Below are 20,753 nucleotides of genomic sequence, written 5' to 3'. Positions count from 1 at the left end.
AACCCAGACCCACCACTATCTTTTCATGGTTGTTGGGCTATCCGAGATTCCTTCATGTTACAGTGACTGAGTGGCACGTGGATCAAACCCCATCTCCTCTTCCTGTAGGCGCAGACAACGGTGAGCAAAAGCAGCATATATGAAGGTGTGTGCCCCTATACCAGTGGTTCTCAAACTTTTGTACTGGTGACCCCTTTCACACAGCAAGCTGCTGAGTGTGACACACCCCCCCCCCTATAAATTAAAAACACTTTTTAATATGTTTAACACCGTTCTAAATGCTGGAGGCAAAGCAGGGTTTGGGGTGGAGGCTGACAGCTTGTGACCCCCCTCATAATAACCTCACAACCTCCTAAGGGGTCCTGACCCCCAGTTTGAGAACCCCTGTTCTACATAAACCAAAAAAAAGGATATCTTTGAACAAAGTTCTGACTTATGCTTTACTTATCAATGGAACATATCCTTACCCTCTCAGTTTGGTCATGAGTTTCCTGTCACTTGGGCAGAGACCCGCAGGAGATCATTCCCTCCCCCCGGTACTCTGAGGAACTCACATTTCCACAGACTGGCTTCTTACTAACTGTGGAATAGACTAACACAATTCTATGGGGACTCCTGCTGCAGAACAGCAGGACTTTATTTAGAGTGGAGATGCTACCACCCCTATTCCTCACGCTAAACAAACTTCAAGCACAACTGGAAGGTAACTTCACTTGACTATTACAACACATAAAGGGGGCAAGAGTAACAGAGCATAGTGAAAATGGTAGCAACAATTAAATAATGAGCATGGCCTCAAGGGCATTGATCAGAATAACAAGGTAGCTATCCTGTCAGCCATCAACACCTCGCTTAATCCTCAAATTGGTACAGCCTGCTGCACCTTCACACCTCTGTCTGTTGTAGCTTCACAAACTCAAATCTGGGCCAGCTTCCATCACCTTCTCCTGTGGGGCTGGAGCTGCAGCTTGCCACTACTCGACTGGTACAAGGCTCTTTAGCAGCAGTCATTCTGAAACCTGTTGTGTGACAGCACTAATAGCAATGTTACAAGAGCAAAGAGGAGACCTTTGATAGAACAGATGAGTGTGGCGTCAGAATTCCACACTGAGCCAGCAGTGCTTTCACATTAGGCATTGACTCCGACAACTCCCATCTGTAGAGGCCCTCACCAGATAAAGTTCCAGCATTAGTCTCTGTGCAGCAAAGTGATATTTTCACTCTAGAAAGCAGCGTTGTCTGATATTGATCTAACTGCAGTTTGTTTGGTAAATAAAAATAACTGAGCTCTTTTCGAACAAATCAAATGTCATTTGACATGCTGACTGTTTAATATTTTGCCACCTGCAAAGCTGAAATTTTTTTGCCCATTAATGGCCACTTAAATAAAGCAAATGACAGCCAAGTAATGAATGCACTACGCAAGCGGTTTATAGGTATCAATAGCAGATTAATTCCTGAAGAGTGGAAAAACGTAAACCATAGCTTCCGCTTCTCCCATGAGAGTGAATTTCTGGGAGCTGTGAAAATGGCTGCAAGCTGAGAACTGTGATTTGTAACATACATGTGATGGGTTGGTTAATTTCATATAAGACAGGGTGTATTTATGGAAGAAAAGTCATGTCCAAGGATTCCTGGTTTAAGCACATAATGAGGGACAGGAGGATTAGTCCACTCTTGTCCCCTTAGCTAGGAACGTGTTGCATGGTAATATATGAACTAGCTACACCTTTCTCCACAGTGTTATTAAAGTATAAAGTTCGTGACTTTAACTTCTGAAGAAGAAATTATTTGCACCCAGTTCGAAGAATGTCTGCTACTTGTTTCCCCAAATACGCCTTCCAGGGTTTCACCAGACTGTTCATATTCACAAGGAGTTTGCTGGTCCTTGAGTCCTCCTGGCCTGCTATCAGGTATTCTGTTCCTGGTTAAAAAAATAATTACTTAAATAAATAAAAGAGAGGAGTACATACTTAATATCTCCACTCCCCAGGGAGTCAGGATCTTGCACCTGAGCTAGCTTCAGCCTGTTTTTAAAATGAATATTCCAGGTTGTGCACATACAGTTTTATGTGCATACATTTTCTGTGCACCATTTCCTCTGTACACCAGCTATTAATACATTCTAACATGCATGTGCACATATTAGAACCTTTACACACAAACCCTATTTGTCCCAAAGGGTTTATTGCTTTCAAAATCCAACACCTGCACCAGCAAGTGATTGGGCTTGATTCTGATCTCCCTGACACTGTTTTTTGTTGTGGTGGTGGTGGTGGGTGGGGTTTGTTTCTGTTTTTACACCAGTTTAACTCCATAGGTCTCAGTGGAATTACTCCTTTTTTGCACAGGTATAAGTGACATCAGAATCAGGTCTTGCCAGGTGCATGCTGGTTTTGAATGTGAGAATTCTAAAGCATCCCTGTTAGATTATCATCTGCACATGCAACTGCTAGTGCACAGAAAAGGTGTGCACAGATGTTAGTTCATACAAAATTGTACACCTTCAAGGAAAGGCCAGACTGAGGCGTCACTGAAAATCAGGATGTTTTGTATTAAACACAGGTGATTTTTTAAGTGTATTGTATCTGGTATGATACATAAAATTCCCTTACTGTTCAGAGGCCCTTGTAACAGCTAAGCACCTTGGGGCAGGTTATGGAGGGAGCTGTGTCCTTCTGAAATTTTCTTGATTTTGTTGGTTTAATAGCACAAACACAAGCAGAAGGTACAAATTCCCTAGTCATTAAAACACAATGAAGAAACATCTCCCAACTGAAAAGGATAGCTAGATTTTGGCTGGCAATTTACTGTCTTATTTTCAGCAACGTGTGTATGTTCCTATCCATAAGTCTGGTGTATGTGCATCTCTTATTGAGTATCTGTCTGCTGTGTCTTGTTTCTCTTTTGTGTTTGTGCCTTACTGCATATGGCCGTTGTATGGTATCTGGTTGCTTGTGTATTTGTGTCATGTGTATGTGATTTCTTGATTTTTAATCGAAATGAAGCTTGGACATCCATCCTGGGGGGATATGTGTGTGTGTGGGGGGGTGGAATTGGCAGCCTTTCTGTATCCACCCTGTTAATATCCAAAGTTTAATTCTTCGGGTTCAATGTGTGGAACAAAATTTCTGGATGATAGACAAAGGGGGGTGGTGTGTGGAAAGGTACAGATCTTGCCCTCCCTCCCCCATCATAGCTGAAACCTGCAGCAACAAAAAGACCACATTGTCGGTCAGTGTTTTCTGGTGAGGAACAAAATAAACACCATTATCAAAGTGCCTGAGCTGAGGCAGCGTTTCGATTGGCTAGTGAGCCGTCTGAAGGGCTAGATTAATCTGTGTGCGCCACACAGATTAGCTGAAATGGCTGTTTGACATGACAACTGCCAGCTCTGTATTCTTCTGGTACAATAATGCACATTCTCCTCACACAATAAGGATCTTTAACAGCAGCTCAGGCAACTCCAGGAAATAAAACCACCACATCCCCGTAGGATTAGAGGCATAACCACAGAAGTGAGACACCCTACTGTGATCAGTTCATTAGCAAGACACAGATACTGCTAATGATTTATTACTCAAGCAGACAAACTCCACTATTATACTATAAAGTTTATTAAAAACACAGGGCCGAATCCCCTGACTCCCCCAAGTATGTGTAGTGGTGAAAGGGGATTCTGAGGATTATACATTCTCTATGTACCCTACTCAGCAGTCCTGCGATTTCAGTAGAAGCTACTGTTGCAACCCCGCTCCCTAAGAAGGACTGAGGCTGATGGCTATAGAAGTCACTGGCCTTGTCTCACTTCTCCCTTCCCCTAAATTGTGCTGTGAAATCCCTTGCACAGTGAAAGTACACCAATTTTGCTGCAGGCAGAGCCTTCCACAGCCCTGGAAGAGGGGTGAGAGAAGACCTTATTTACCCCTAAATTATACTTCTTCAGCCTTTAAAAAGCCTGAGGTTTCCTATGCTTTATGTAAAAAAAAAATGCTAGTTCATGTGCAAAGCAGAGGGCAGCTCAACAGTTTATTCTGGCTGGGAGTTATTAATGTGGAAAGCAGGAAGGTCTTTCTTTAGTCTCCATACAGCAAATCCATTCGGCAGCTCCATAAGTAAAGTTTTATGATTAAACTCTAAAGGCCATGAGATTAAATATGGACTTCCTGTCATCAGCCAGGGAAGAACATACAATACAATGCTGCAGAGACGATTGGGCAGGAATCCAGATCACCCTGCACAGCAGAAAGCCCTGCTGACAACAGTGGCACTTTGGACTGGCATTGGTGGCTGCTGCTTACCCCTTACTCCTCCCCCCGCCACCAACCCCCATCCCCCGCTTGCTGGAAGTAAAGTGATGGGAATGAAAAGCTAATGTGCATGTAGACGGAAGGGAAAATGGGTGTGTAAAAATCATGAGCCGAATAAAAGCAGGGATCTCAACATGAGTGAGCATGTACAGTGAAATTCTACGTGGATAGAAATCGGCATCGAAACCTGAAGTCAATAGAACTATGCTGATTTACACCACTTGTGAATCTAGTGCATAATTTTGTGATGAGAATCTAGTTTACAAACCTACTGTATTGTGAAGAACTGGCTAGTATGCAGGTGCACCACTGCAGGTACACTGGCTAGCATCAGAACTGCACAATAGTGTTTCACAGGCCCCATACTCCTAACAGATAAAGAGAGACAAGGGGGCAGGACTCCTTATGCCTTCTCCCCTCCTTGAGCTTCTGTGAGGGGTCAAACACAGTCTAAGCCTATATTAAACACATACTTCACCCACCCTGACCTACAGCTCCAACTGCTGGGCAGGGAGCCCAGCAGCTATTTAGTGGCCCGTAGCTATACTATAAAAGAATTTAGGACAGGAAGTATAAGAGGATACCTTAACCATTTGCACCAGTCAGTAAAATGTATTTGACTAAGTTTCAGTTATGTTGCTGAAGTACAGCTCTCAGAGACCATACACTGCATTCTTGCATATTCAAACCCAATTCCTCACCTGGTGGTACAGGTGATGCAAGTCCCAAATCATTTTTGAGAAGGCACAAATCATTTTGGGCTGACTGGAAGAATTCACACTGGATTTGATTGGACTCAGCCAATCCCAGAACAATTGGCACTTTTGTATGCGGCTGATTTCAGATGAGAACTTGCTTTAGAGGTCAGGGTAAGCCTTAGATTTCAGCCTAAATACAAGGAATTCTTTCACTCAGTGCGGAAGTGTGTTTAATCTATTCAGAGGAAAAAACACAGGGTAACTTATCTAACAAGTTTTTGGTTTAGAATGTGGATAAGTCCCCACTCTCCGTGTTGTAAGGCACAATAGTGAAACATGATCCTTGGGGATACTGTTTAGTTCATCCTAAAGAAAACCAAGTTACCTGTCTCATTCAGGGCCTGATCCCAAGTGCTGCTGAGCACCTGCAGCCTTTATTGAAGTGAATGGGAGCAGTGGGTGCTCATCACCTCTCAGGATCAAGCCCTTGCTGCCTACTTGGATGAAAAAGAAAGCAGGGTCCAAAAGATATTCCAGACTCTGGTTAGCACAGTTAAAGGCACTTACATGGGCTCGATAGCTCATCTCCCCATAATTATCCACATGGGATTTCAACTGGGGGAATACAAGTATTTCTGTCTCCAGCCAACTAAATGGTTTGATGGGAAAGAAGGCAGTAGTCTGGGCTCTGCTGAAAAATCCATCCGTTCAACTACTAATAACATTGCTTAGCATCCTTGTCTGGCATAGGCACCAACTCTGTGGGTGCTCAGGGGCTCAAGAAGCCCCCCCTCTCCCAAAAAATAGTGGGTGCTCAGCACCCACCAGCCACTGATCAGCTGTTTGGTGGGAAGCACTTGCGGGAGGCAGAGAGCAGCGAGTGGTGGGTGGGCAGGGGACTCTGGGGGAAAGGGGCGGAGCAGGAGTGGAAAGAGGCAGAGCAAGGGTGGGGTCTCAGGGGAGGGAGCAGAGCAGGGGTGGGAAGAGGCAGAGCAAGGGCTGGGCCTCGGGAGGAGGTGGAGTGGGGGCGTGAAGAGGCAAAGCAAGGGCGGGATCTTGGGGGAAGGGGCGAGTGGGGGCTGGGCCTCTGGGCAGAGTAGAAGTGGAGCACCCACTGGGAAAAATAAAACTCAGTGCCTAAGTGCTTTTCAACTTCACGTGGCATTAGAAAGATTAAGCTGTGCAGTGCTGCTCCAGGAGCAGGCTCGGAACCACCCTGTGCCTCCAAGTTATCATTTGGTTCCTATTGCCCCCTTGCCCTGCAGGGAAGTAATATGTATCAGCCCTTTTGCTGGCACAGGTTACTTCCCCTTCTGTGCCGTCTTGTATGTGGTATTCAGAGCTATGGGGTGGCTCTACTCCCTCCCTGCCTACTGAGGAGGAGGGGGAATAGCTGCTGGCAGCGGCTGCTCTCCCCACATCACAAGCTCTGGTGATGTGGCTAGTTCATACAAGCCCCTCCCCTGTGCAGGTGCACAGCAAGGCTCACAGTTGTGCCCTAACTAATTAATCCTCAAAATCCCCTGTGAAGTAGATAAGTTCTGATAAACATTAGCTCCACTTGACACATGAGGAAATTGTGGCAGAGGGTTTCTCATGCCTGCAGAGGGAGTCATGAGATGGGATTCAAGGAGTTCCTGGGCCAAAGTCTGTGTGTAAACCACTAGACAACACCTCCCTCTCTAACTCTCTCTCTCTCTTTTTTTCAAACCTGTATATTCACAAGCGTACATCTAATGTAGTAATTAACTGAAATGTCAGATCTGGATTTATTTACATTCTAGGACTGCATTATTTTTAACATGGAGATTGCATTTCATTTTCTCTGTGCATACTGTATATGATGCAAGGCATGTATGCAATGGCAATTTTGCTCTAGATTCTATGGCACTCTGTAGGAATTCTGCGGTGGCTACAGAGAAATGTTTAGAAGGGATGTTTTTACTGAATTAAATCTAAAGATGAATAATCCAATCAGCACCGAAGCCCCTGTCTCATTTATTGTGACATTAAATTCATTTATTGTATGTTAGCCCCATATACTCAGTTTCCCACATGCTGCAAATTGTGAGCTTTAAGTTTCAAAGTAACAATACATTAAGATGCATGGGGCAGGTCACACCTCACAGCTATTGTTTCAGGCTGTCTTCAAACTGAGAAAGGCATCACTGAACCACTTTGAACCTGCTAGACCTGCTGGCAGAACTAACTGCCCCCCAGCCCTGCGCTCCCGAGCTCTGGGAAACAGATTATGCCTGGTCACTGTGCAGCTGCTTGGGCAGAGAAGGGAGAATAGGTACACCCACCACAGGGAGGCATAGTTCAGCCCTAACTGTTTGAATAAGGGATCTTTCTATTATGTTTCTCTCTTTAATACTCCAATAAGAGTACCAGGTTTACCCTGCTAATCCACTTGTTGGCTTTATATTAATTGGATCAGTTTTTCCTCAATGGATTATTCCAGCAGTATGGTCAACTAGTGTAGGTCTCACAAAAGTTCCAATGCAATTTCGCTAGCTTCAATAGAGTTACTCCTGATTTACATTAGTGAAAATGAGATAAGAATTGGGAACATGAATACCTTAACAACCCACATAGCCTTTTCCCCACAGAATTCATGCCATAAGCATTTAATACTTACCAGGATTGAGAATGGGACATGTACATCCCCTGTTGGTCCAGGACTCTGGATAGATACTTCTGTTACTCCGGGCAATTTTCACTTTGCCTGATTTCAGGACTTTCTTTACCTTTACTACAACTTCCGCATGGGTTCCTTTGTCATGAGCTGATAGGATTCTTGCTTTTATCACTGCCAGAAAACACACACATGGACACAGACCAATAGAATCATAGAATATAGGGTTGGAAAGGAATTTAGGAGGTCATCTAGTCCAACCCCTTGCTCAAAGCAGGACCAATCCCCAACTAAATCATCCCAGTCAGGGCTTTGTCAAGCCTGACCTTAAAAACCTCTAAGGAAGGAGATTCCACAACCTCCCTAGGTAACCCATTCCAGTGCTTCACCACCCTCCTAGTGAAAAAGTTTTTTCCTAATATCCAACCTAAACCTCCCCCACGGCAACTTTAGACTATTACTCCTTGTTCTGTTATTTGGCACCACTGAGAGCTGTCTAGATCCATCCTCTTTGGAACACCCTTTCAGGTAGTTGAAAGCAACTATCAAATCTCCCCTCATTCTTCTCTTCTGCAGACAAAACAATACCAGTTCTCTCAGCCTCTCCTTATAAGTCATGTGCTCCAGCCCCCTAATCATTTTTGTTGCCCTCCGCTGGACTCTTTCCAATTTTTCCATATCCTTCTTGTAGTATGGGGCCCAAAACTGGACACAATACTCCAGATGAGGCCTCACCAATGTCGAATAGAGGGGAATGATCACGTCCCTCGATCTGATGGCAATGCCCCTACTTATACAGTCCAAAATGCCATTAGTCTTCTTGGCAACAAGGGCACACTGTTGACTCATATATCCAGCTTCTCGTTCACTGTAACCCCTAGGTCCTTTCCTGCAGAACTGCTGCCTAGCCATTCGGTCCCTAGTCTGTAGCAGTGCATGGGATTCTTCTGTCCTAAGTGCAGGACTCTGCACTTGTCCTTGTTGAACCTCATAAGATTTCTTTTGGCCCAATCCTCTAATTTGTCTCGGTCCCTCTGTATTCTATCCCTACCCTCCAGTATATCTACCACTCCTCCCAGTTTAGTGTCATCTGCAAACTTGCGGAGGGTGCAATCCATGCCATCCTCCAGATCATTAATGAAGATATTGAACAAAACCAGCCCCAGGACAGACCCTTGGGGCACTCCGCTTGATACTGGCTGCCAACTAGACATGGAACCATTGATCGCTATCCATTGAGCCCAACAATCTAGCGAGATTTCTATCCACTTATAATCCATTCATCCAGCCCATACTTCTTTAACTTGCTGGCAAGAATACTGTGAGAAATCGTATCAAAAGCTTTGATAAAGTCAAGGAATAACATATCCACTGGTTTCCCCTCATCCACAGAGCCAGTTATCTTGTCATAGAAGGCAATTAGGTTAGTCAGGCATGACTTGTCCTTGGTGAATCCATGCTGACTGTTCCTCATCACTTTCCTCATCTCTAAGTGCTTCAGAATTGATTCCTTGAGGACCTGCTCCATGATTTTTCCAGGGACTGAGGTGAGGCTGACTGGCCTGTAGTTCCCTGGATCCTCCTCCTTCCCTTTTTTAAAGATGGGCATTACATTAGCCTTTTTCCAGTCATCCGGGACTTCCCCTATCGCCATGATTTTTCAAAGATAACAGCCAATGGCTCTTCAATCACATCCACCAACTCCTTTAGCACCCTCAGATGCAGCGCATCTGGCCCCATGGACGTGTGCTTGTCCAGCTTTTCTAAATAGTCCTGAACCACTTCTTTCTCCACAGAGGGCTGGTCACTTCCTCCTCATGCTATGCTTTGAAATAATTCATTTCAAAGTAAGCAGTGGTATTTTCCTTATACTGCTAGAGAATAGAATGTTTGGGACTGTTGGATGAGGCACAAAGAATCATGTCAGGATACTGGCACTTGGACAGGAACACATGAGCATTCTGGTTCAATCACTGCTCCCATTTAAATGAATCTCGGGAAGGAATGCTGGATTTTTTCAATTTAGACAGTTAACTAATCCCTTCCCAATTTTATCAGCTCATCTCCAATGGGTTGCTGCCAACAGCTTGAAAGTCTTAGGAAACCACTGGGTGTCCACTCCACACAGGAATGGAAGGGGTTAGTGGAGGCTTCATGGTCCTACCATGCCTGCCCCAGGATGGAGCAGTGGAGGTGAATCCTCCAAGCAGCCGATGGGGTGCAGCCAATCAGAGAAGAGCTTCAGGGAGCAACCAATCTGGGTCCAACAAGGCCATATAAGAGGAGCTACAAGGTAGAATAGGTTAATGGCTGCTGGGAGCTCAAGGAGTGAGGACTGTGTCCCTAGCAGGCTGAGGGAACTGAAGCACCTTGGACAGAGCTGGCAGGGACCAAGGGAGCAAGAGGGAGCTCCTGGCTGGCTGCTGGGACTGAAGGGCCCTGAGATGAGGGTGAAGAAGGTGTTGGGGCTGTGGGGAAGTGGCCCAGGGAAACATAGCAGCATTGGGAGAAGTTAAAGAATCACAGCAGGACGTTGCTATCTACAGGGTCCCTGGGTCAGGACCAGGAGCAGTGGGACGGCCTAGGTTTCCCCCCATCAGCCACTGAGGAAGTGGCCAAAATATTGAACTACTTTGATACATCCCAGAAGGGGGAAACACTGATGGTGACTCAGTTGAAGGACCCAGTTCCCGGAGTAATGCAGATCTGCAGGCAGAGACAATGACAAGAGAGGTACCTCCAGAAGAGGGCGCACCAACTGGCAGAGCTAATCCCCAGGATAGCCAGCAGAAGATGCCACTGTGGTGAGTGGAACCTGTGATAATAGGAATGTCATAAAAAACAAAAAGAAAGAAATAACAGCAGCTAACAGTATGATCTTAAGCAAATGGACTCAGAGCCTTGGCAGATTTTAATTTGGACATTGGACGGCCTGCATTAGATTTACATAACTACAGTCCTGAGCTTTTAAAATTCCTCCTGCCCGCTGTACAAAAATTCAGGGTTAAGCAATGGAATTCACCCTGTCTGGCAGGAAAGTTCCTACTGGAGTGCAGGAATGCCACATAACTAGAATTCTAAGATGATAATGACATGCTGGAAAAAAGCTACTTTGATTTGTGACCTGACAGGGTTTCCACTCCTGATTTTGCAAGATCATCCAACTTTCAGCAGGCTAATCCCACAAATAGGCTTTGTTTGATCACAATGTGATTGTGTCGACTCAAAACGTGGTGTCTTTTGGTGGCTGTGACCCTTCAGAGAGCGATGACAGGGCATAGTTGCTTATTCGCCAGGGTGATAAATAAGGTGTTAACAAACAGACGCAGCACATTTATCCTGCAGGGCAAACTGCAAAAGGGTGGCAATCCTACTGCAAGACCTATAGAATGAGTTCTGAACCTCACGGTGATGGGAGTAGCAGGCAGGTGTCAGGGGATCCTGCCCACCCTGCCCTTCCTCTTTTGCTAAATGGGAGGGAGGTGCTGTGTAAACAGAAGAGGAGCACCAGAGGAAAAAGAAGTCCTGGCATGGACTGCTGGTCCACAGCACATACTCAGATAGGTGTAAGCATGTGCCTGAGCTCATGAAGGCCATGTTGATTTGCTTGGCATTGGAAAAATCATTATGAGAAGCATGCTGTCCTCTGATCAACTCTTCCCAGGACTGGGAGGTATCAATAGACATAAAAGGAGGAAATCTATGATTTCACAGGCACCAGCTGTGAAAATAATGGAATGATCATACCATGAAGGCACATCAGCCACTTACCATATGCGTATTTCATCTGGCAGAAATCAGTGACACTTCCGAGCACTTTCTCTTTGCACACACACTTTTCTAGTACAGGAACCAGAGACCACAAAGGGTTGGAGAAAGGCCAGAACATGAAAGAGAAAATCAAATCAAATGATGTTCATTCACATATACTCATACACATCTATGTATAAAAGTTGCTCCAATTATCTGAATAAACATAGATGGTTAAAGAAGATTTCAGAGTGAGCTCAGTTATTTGCAAAGCTGGTTCTTGTTAAACCATACAAAAATGGTTCTGAAATCTGGTCTGCATTGTGAAGTAAAAAGCAGTCTGCATCGGGTCTGTTACACAGTTAAAAAACCGGTGCTAACAAAAGATAAATCAGAATCAGATCCAGGTGTGAATAATATAATATATATAACGCTCTTGTTAGATGCCATAAGATAAGCAATATTAAGCTTTATCAGTACTTAGATGGAAGTTCCTCTAAGGAAAATCCCTGGTGCTTCAGGACATGTTGGGGATTCAACAGGAGGCACGTTTTCCTCTGAGTCAGTATAGAAACAGCGATGAACTAACTGGTTCTGTCTGTCACATGCTATGTAAAACTGAGGTCTTGATCACTTTTAGGCATTAAAGGTTCCACTATATTCTGTTGGACTAATTTCTCTCTTACTTTAGCTGAATACAATATACTTCTTTACTGCCAGTCCGGAATTGTTCCATAGTGTGGCCATGCGCTGTTCTTAAAAGCACCTACATTCCATCCCAGAGGTGGCTGCATTTCAGTAATGGGTCAAATGATCCTTCCACATACAACATTTGTAGTTCTACAAAGCGACTGAAAGCTTTCAAAGGGTGCTATGTAAATCAATGAATGATACAAATGGGAAGCACATTTTTCACAAAGATTTTGTTTAAATTATGACTTTTTCATTTCTTGACCACAAAGCCAAAGTTAGATAGTTCAACCTGCACTGGAAAATACAGTGCAAAAACAACAATACCCAGCACAGGTCAGATCTCTCCTTGAACTCATCCTGGAGTGTCTTGACAAATAATCAGAACGGTATGCAGAGAAGTCTCAGACCCATGCATGGGATGCTCACATTTGCCTCCACATTTGAATAACTTATGATGCCACCATCATACTTTTACATCTGCAAATATGCAGGAGCAGTTTTGGTAGGATACAAGAGGAAATGGTGCAGGGAATAGTTCTACAAAGATGCAAAGGATCAGACTGGACAGCTATATGTGGGTCAGCTATATTGTGGCTTAAAGTTTCTGAAGTGTGCAGTAAGGCTGCACAGCAGTGGGACTCTGGAAAGCGCAGGCTGATGCAACAGCCTCATTCTTCCTTCACCCTCTCCTGAGCTGCTGTCCTGGGTATTGTCTTGTGTTAGGTTCTCCGTCCCAGAGAGTTTACAGTCTATCTTAGCTATCTTTTTATTCTCTTCACTCAAGTGGTTAAAGAGGAGGGAAGACTTATATTTTATAGGCAGTCTTTTGTTTATGTTGTGATTTTTAATTTATGAGATAGACACCCAGAACACTAGATGGACACCTACATTTTAGAAATGTGAAGAAACAAATCATAAATAAAATAAAATATGTATTTGGTCAAAATCCATGCATATTTCTGACATTCTATACGAATTATTTATTTATTTAATAAACACCAAGTGATGGAGTTTATAACACTAAACCATACCTGGATGTCTCAATGCAGAAAATCCCTGCTCATGATCATTCCATTTCCACTCATCGCTTTCATTGGCTGGCATTTGTAGGAGGTCAGGGATTCGCCCACCCATGGGGATGTTGAAAAATGGCTCATTGTCATAACTAGGGAGGAGATAGACAGAGGAGAAAAATCTTATGTTAAGATTTCTGATGTTTAGCAGGGAGGAAGCTACTATCACATGCCAGCAGCATTCAGTGCCAGAAAGGAGCATGGCCTCAAAGGTCATGATGAGCACACTTAATCATACATCTAGTCTTGAATGCAAATAAGTGCAAAACCCTAGCTCACTGCCCTATAGATAGGCCACAATATGTAGGCTTGTATTTCAACTTCACTGATTCACACTTGGTTTTTTTTTTAAACAGTTGTTGTGTATAATTTCTTCAAAATTACTGGGCCAAACCCTGCACGTTGCTGAGCACCCAATGGATGTTGTTAGGAATTGAGTGCACTCAGAGGATTGGAGCCATTGAAATAAGCAGGAGCTGTAGGTGCTGAGCACGTCACAGGATTTGGAACACCGTATTTGTGCTGGTGAAAGGTACGAGACTGACAGTCCTTGGGAGTGAGTTCCTGCAGTTATCTGTAGAAAATTACCTGCACTGGTAGCATCTGTGCAGGCTTCCTCACACCACCAGTGATCTATGGATGGAAGAGTAGTTCAGACTCCGTAGGCCACTCAGGCTTGGACTTTGCTCAGACTGTCACCAATTAGTCACATATGTGTGTGTGTGTTTTATGTGATGAGAACATTTGCACACTAGGAATTGGAGTGAGACTCTCCAACTTGTTTCACCTAGGCCACAGAGCACAGCAGCTCTTCAGATGCTTCCACTTACTTTTTCTAAAGCAAACAGTAGTTTCACAGACACCAGCAGGGTCATGGAGTTACCTGTCATAACTAGAAAAGACCTTTGCTTCAGAACTGTCTTTAAAGAGTATTATGGATGTACTTACATGCAGGCAGTCAAATGGCATCTGAATGACCCAGTGCTGCAATCCATTCAAATTCAGGTGGATGCAGAGAACTGTCTTGTTTCCCCTAATACCTCCCCGCACTTCCTTGAATTTATGCCATTTGTGCAAGATTCCAAGTGTTAATCTGAGTTTCATATTAAAGGCCAAAAAGTGACCCAAAGGATTATCTCCCCATAAAAGGGGCCTTGTTTACCCATTGAAACAGTTTCCAGTGTGCGGGTTGCAGTCTCTGGCACAGTCACAAGGACGACAGCCATTCTCTCCAAGGCCCCAGTATCCCATAAGGCATCTGTCACAGTTCGGGCCTGCCACGCCTGGCTTGCAGTAACAGAACCCCGTCTTTGGGTGGCACCGCCAGCTTCTGCTGAAGGTTGCATTGGCCGATCCCATAGGCTGACAGGAGCAAGCTAACAAGACATAAGAAGTGATTGAGATGATATGCCAAGGGTCAGCAGTTTAGGTGATGTTTCTGCCAGGCTGATAATCTCCATGGGTCCCACTCATTCCCAACAGCCAGTCATTTTACATCAGCACTGAGAAGCATTGTATTCTCAGGCAGCCAGGGTTCAAAATGGAAATGTAATTTTTAAGTATTGGTGGGGTGTTTTCTCACTGAGCACAGCAATGGATTGAAAATAAAACCTGAACTGCTAAATGCTCATCTGAGACCGATGCATGTGCTAGCACCATTTCCTGTGGGCCAGATCCTTGCCCCTACACCAATCTCAAATAAAGAGCATTATGCAGCTGTGCAGTAGCCGGTGTTACTAGTGTGGATTCACTCTGCAAGGAGGAGGGAGGGGCTGGCACATGAATCTGTAAAACACCCAACTGGGCTACCATGGATGGGGCCTCAAGGTGCATATGTCGCCACAGTGGGCTTCCCATTATGCCCATTTGTGAACTTGCCTTTTGGATGGTATGTGGCTGTAGGCTGCGGGTGGGAAGGATTTGCCCATTGTGTGTCTATACAATAAAATTATATAAATCAGTCACAGTCTTCCTGTGTAGGCACAAAGACCTCTCAGGTGCCCGCTGTGCTGCACACTTGCACCATAAGGGTCAGAAGCCAGGCTGTTTAGTGCTAAGGGCACTTTAGTGTAGTGTGAGGGATATGTTTACAATCCTGGGCAGTATAATAGTGCCCAAGCATTTAGAAGTGAGAGGGAGCATTTGCAAAGAGAGAGACGATTTGCTAGTGTGATACATGAGGGGATGCTCAAAGCAATGTGATGAAAACAAGAAGGAAATAATTTAGGCTGAAGATCAGGATAAACGGGCTCTCCAGGGTAGTGTTGTAATTCCTACTGCCAGGTATATTTAAAACTAAGCTGGACAAAACAACAGTAAAGGTGTGACATGAAAAGCAAGACCAGACAACCGGATAGGCCTTTTCCAGCTCTAGATCTGAGGAGTCCATGATTCTGCTTTAGTGTGAGATGTAGGGCTGAAGGTTCTCTTCCCAGTGTGAACTTGAAGTTTGCATGCACACATCAGTGGATACATTAAAAGAGGGAGGGCAAGAGAGAGATCTCCAAATCCACTGGGTATATTTCAGCTACGACCATTATCTGCTGAGTGCAGTGAGAGAGGGGACGGAAGGGCCAGGTGCAGCTCCCTGATTCTGGTGCCATTTCAACACCAGCTCTGCCATACATCAGAGTAATCTGGAGGCTGCTGTAAAGTAGAGCAGCTGGCTATGGCCTCCAGGGACTACTACAGCTAAGACAATTTGGAGCTCAGTGATGTTCTGGCCATGTCCCTAACGAAGTCTCTATGCCAGGGGTATAGGGAGTGGGTGAGGCCAGAGCTGACTGTGCTGGCTCTGCAATAGCTGGGACACGTCTCCACCAGGGGAATTCTCAACTGGGGAGATCCTGCAGATTGCTAGCCTCTTTGTGCTGTCGGAGCAGCTCTACTAGGCTGGATCATGAGAGAGGATCTGGCCCGCTGATGTCTGATGCTTGAATAGGTTTGGACAAATGGAGAAGTGAGCTGAATCTTCGCCCCAAACTCAGGTCCAGCTCATGTTTTAGCTCCTTCTCATTTTTGAACATTGTGGCACCTCTTGATTTCTGCTGACACCAAAGCCTGAAGTGCCAAAATGTCACAATTTCATCCACCTGCAAGAAGGAAGAAACAAAAATCTTGGGGCTAAGGCCTGCCCTAACAGGGATTTCCAGTCAGATGTTGGACACCCAAGATGTTTGGCTCAGGGGCCAGCCTTTTGGACGATTATCTTTACTCCAGTGCTTTTGAAGTTTCCCCATCACTACTGCTGATCAAACAATCCTGAGCTCAAGATAAGAGACCAAATGAACACACTGATTCCACACATCCCTGTCCAAGAAGGGAGCTCTATGAAGAAGGATAATGGCAGTGATGATGGATTTACTTTCATGCGCATCATCATGTTTGTTCTTTAGAAAGGAAAATCTCTTTGGGGAATACTAATACGTGAAAAAGCAGTGCCCACCAGTTTGTGTAATGGGCATTTTTCTTGTGATCGTCCATTAGATATTATATTTTCACCCTGTCCTAGCTGTGTACTTCATGCCAATATTTTTAACAATATTGTTATACTGTGCTGCAGAAGGATCCTATTCAGTTGTTTTCAAGGGAACATTAGCACAATAGCCTAAAGACAGAAAATAAGCATAATGTAATGAGCAGTATATTCCACACAATGAGCTTGTTGGCTGGTGGCACAGTAGCATCAGGCTCTACTGCTGCTGCCACACAGGCGTCTTGAGCCTGGGAACAATCTGAGGGATGTTGTTCACCAGGATTTGAAAATCAGGTGTAACATCACAGTGCACATTTGCACCAACGTTTCAAAAGTCACTTCTGATTTTTGGTGCTCAGCTTGAGAAACTGTGGCCCAGGTTTTCAGAAGTGCCGAACACCACTCCAAAAATGGAGGGATCTAATATTAGTTGAAATTTTTGAAAATGTTGTCCTTGATCTTTGGACATGGGAAATGGATGCTTTCCTCATTAGAGATAGGTCTGAGACAAAAAGATCCAAACTTTGTCACAGTCTGGGTTTGTCTGAATCCTTGTTCTTGATTTCCCCTACTATATCATTAGAATCCAGCCTTCCTAAAGTTCACTGGTGTTTGGATCGGGAGTTTTAGTTTGGATCTACCTCTATTCTTTACAGATTGTCCAGTCTCATCTCTTGTCTTTCCAGGTTTCCGTATCTGGAGCCAGGTCCTCAGCTGGTGTAAATCAGTGTAGCTCCAATGAAGCTATGCTAGCTTACTCTAGCTGAGGACAGGATGTCAGATATGTGAAGAATATGAATTTCACCATCCCAGCCGAAGGGAAAGTGCGTGGTAATTTATAGCAGAGGCCAAGGAGGGAGGTAGAGAAAAAAGTGTATGTATTTAGTTAAGGGACATAAGTAAGGGAAGCTGGTGGTTCAAAAATGAAAAGCCAGCATTGCCTCCAGTTAGAAGCTTTGGCAGCTCTTGACGGATCGTAAAGCAAAACGGAACAAATAAATGCATGACACTTTCAGATGAGTTACACAAGTAGCTCACAAACATTTCCCTCAATTTGTGTTTATTTAGCGTATCAGCTCAGGTGTGTGCATTGTCTGTTGCAGAGTATTATGACCAAACTCTCAATTCTGTAGCTAAGCTAACTCCCAAAATATGAATCTGTGTGTCACATGCTGAAGGGCAGCTGTTGATGACCAGGTTTCATCTCTCAAATAACAATAGATTTAATGATAAACCTCACGATTAAAGATTAAGTAAGTTCTTACAAGCGGAGTTTTTTGTATTTCCCAGTGTTTGTAAACAAAACGTCTTTTCTGCTGATTTTTGCTCTTTTCCTTTTTGGCAAACCCTAGTTTCCTCTCCATCCACCTCTTTCTAATGAAACACAAACCAACATGCCAATGGTTTCGTTACCTTCTTTTTGTCAAGGGATGTTAGGGACAGTGGACAGACAATTCTGGCACAGAGCTGACTAGTTTATTTGTAGGGCCCTACCAAATTCACAGCCATGAAAAACGCATCACAGATGGTGTAATATGGTCTTTTCTGTGCTTTTACCCCATGCTATACAGATTTCACAAGGGAAACTGTTTCTCAAATTGGGGATCCTCACCCAAAAGGGAGTTGCAGGGGGGTTTCCAGGTTATTTTAGGTGGGTCACGGTATTGTCACCCTTACTTCTGCGCTGCCTTCACAGCTGGGTGGCTGGAGAGCGGCAGCTATGGCTGGGTGCCCAGCTTTGAAGGCAGCGCCGTGCCAGCAGCAGCGCAGAAGTAAAGAGTGGCAATACCATACCATGCCACCCTTACTTCTGCGCTGTTGTTGGCAGTGGCTCTGCCTTCAGAGCTGGGCTCCCGGCCAGCAGCCACCGCTCTCCAGCTGCCCAGCTCTGAAGGCAGCGCCACTGCTAGAAGCAGCGCAGAAGTAAAGGTAGCAGTACCACACCCCCCCCCCCCCATAAACTTGTGACCCCCCACAAGGGTCATAATCTCCCAATTACAACATTGTGAAATTTGAGATTTGAATAGCTGAATCATGAACTTTCTGATTTTTAAAATTCTATAAAATTGACCAAAATGGGCCATGAATTTGGTAGGGTCCAATTTATTTGGGTTCTCCCCTTTACAGCAGCAAAATATTAACACTACAAAATATTACATGGTTGTGTCTTAGAGGTGGCTGCTGTTGGTCACTGAAGTATCACAAATGTCCACTTGGATTTTTATTGGCAGCTGCTGTTATAAGATTTTTGCCAGGATGCTGCTGACAGAGAGGGAACCAAGGAATGAAAACAGTCCTAAAGCAGATAAATCTTTGTCTGCTCTCAGCACAGCTGTCTCCAGTTGTATCTTAATGAGATACAGATGTAAACTATAATATTAGTTGCAACAATGTGGTTCCAACCAACATGAATATAGCAGGCATGTAGTACTCCAATTAACTCACATGTCAGAGACTCTCATGGTATGTCGACAGTGCTATTAAAAACCCACGGTTGGCCCATGCCAGTTGACTTGGGGTTGTGGGGCTTGGGCCATAAGGGAAATCTTAACTGCAGCGTTAGATGCTTGGGCTAGAACCTGGGCTATAGGACTCTGCAAGGTGGGAGGGTCCCAGGGCTTGAGCTGCAGCCTAAACCAGAACATCTACACCACAGTTGAACAGCCCCTTAGCCTGAGCCCTGTGAGCCCGAGTCAGCTGGCATGGGTCAGCTGCGGGTTTCTGGCTGCAGCTTAGACATACCAAGAGAGATAACTAATCTTTCATTTCTGTCAAAACTATAGTGCAAAACGCAGTTAACAGCAGATTCAATCTTTTCCAAATTGAAAAACAAACCCAAGCTTTTGGAATCTGGAATATAATCCCAACCAAATTCAAACAATTTTTAAAGCAGGTCAAATTTTGGGTCAAAACCATTCAACAATGTCCCGTAAATCAAGGAAATTGGATACACTACAGTCTGTGTGGGTGCGGTCACCATCTGTGTGGCCGATTGAGATAGTGACTCAGACAAAGATGCAATTAATCCCAAATATTACAACTGGGAGGTTCACAGATCTGTTTAGAAGGGAAAGAAGGGAAGGGAAGAGACAGCCTTGTTGATGGTGTGTGTGTGCACATTTTAATTTTCAAGCTGATTGCTAGAGTAAAAAAGTAAAAATCCCATTTCCCTGAAGACTTTGGCCTGATAGTCCTACATACTTGCTTTTTTTTTTGGATAAGCAAAGGCTGATTACAAAAGATGGTGTCAGGTCAGACGTATCCTTTAAGCCTCCAAATAAGCCACAGGAAAGAGCCAAGGATACAGCAGCTTTTCTGACCACTGGTTGGGAAATGATTTGGCTTCACAAGGCTTCTGACTCAAAGCTCCCATACAAGCCTATATTCAAACCGTTTAATCCTGTGTTGTCACCCGCAATAACAAGCAGGTGTGTGCTGTGCTCTGTGGCTCTTTTCATGTCCTTTTTTTTTAAATCTAAGTGGTGTTAAAACAAGGATCTGTGCATGACCTGGCTCCCATTCATCCCCAGCTGCTAGGAACGGCAGAAGCGAAGAGGTCAGAGACTGGCGATCTCTCCAGATGAAAAGAAATAGCAGAATCATATTTACGTGTTAAATCTCAGCTAGGATATTTTTTTTAAAGCAATTGTCTTTCTCGTAAATGGAGAAGTCAGGGAAGGGGGATCTGGATAGCATCAGTGCAGCCAGTTGTTATACAACCCCGTTTTCCCCCGAGCAGTGATTAAGAGAGAATCCTGCCGATTATTATGACTAATGCCTAAAGATTCCTTCTGGGCCTTAGCAGAGTCCTGCTAAGTTTTTGGGAGCTGGAGGGGGCTGTCATAGCTTAACCTAGACTTTGCTCTGGATGGAAGAGCATTCTTTTAAAGCATGATTACTCGAAGGGCTTAACACAGCATTTCATTCAGCTTTTTCATCATCTTTTAGTTTCCAGCTCCGTGTCTACTGTAAATACAGGGTGAGTTTTAATTCCCTTTATTTCTTCCTCCTTCCTCACCAATGTGAAGCCAAGAACCACGTTGCTCACACTAAAAGCATCCGTGCAGTCTGCCACGACCAATTTATTATGGCTCTTTTCATCATTTTCCGAGAACA

At 44.4% G+C, this 20,753-nt stretch overlaps 1 protein-coding gene across 1 annotated transcript in view; it reads right to left on the bottom strand.

Moving 5' to 3' along the window:
- Nucleotides 1-343: 343 nt before the first annotated feature.
- The window catches only part of LOC115655451 (netrin-4-like), a 64,223-nt gene continuing 43,813 nt past the window's right edge, over nt 344-20,753 (bottom strand). The window contains exons 6-10 of the mRNA XM_030570898.1: nt 14,325-14,538; nt 13,121-13,254; nt 11,418-11,486; nt 7,650-7,820; nt 344-1,924 (exon numbers count right to left, since the gene is read on the bottom strand). Of these exons, the coding sequence (XP_030426758.1) occupies nt 1,788-1,924; nt 7,650-7,820; nt 11,418-11,486; nt 13,121-13,254; nt 14,325-14,538 (725 nt within the window). The 3' untranslated portion in view covers nt 344-1,787. The remainder of the gene's footprint in view (nt 1,925-7,649; nt 7,821-11,417; nt 11,487-13,120; nt 13,255-14,324; nt 14,539-20,753) is intronic.

The sequence above is a fragment of the Gopherus evgoodei genome, chromosome 7 (genome assembly GCF_007399415.2).
Source record: "Gopherus evgoodei ecotype Sinaloan lineage chromosome 7, rGopEvg1_v1.p, whole genome shotgun sequence".
Classification (NCBI taxonomy): Eukaryota; Metazoa; Chordata; order Testudines; family Testudinidae; genus Gopherus; species Gopherus evgoodei.
Note: the sequence above shows the minus strand (reverse complement) of the source record. Positions and strands in the feature narration are given on the sequence as shown.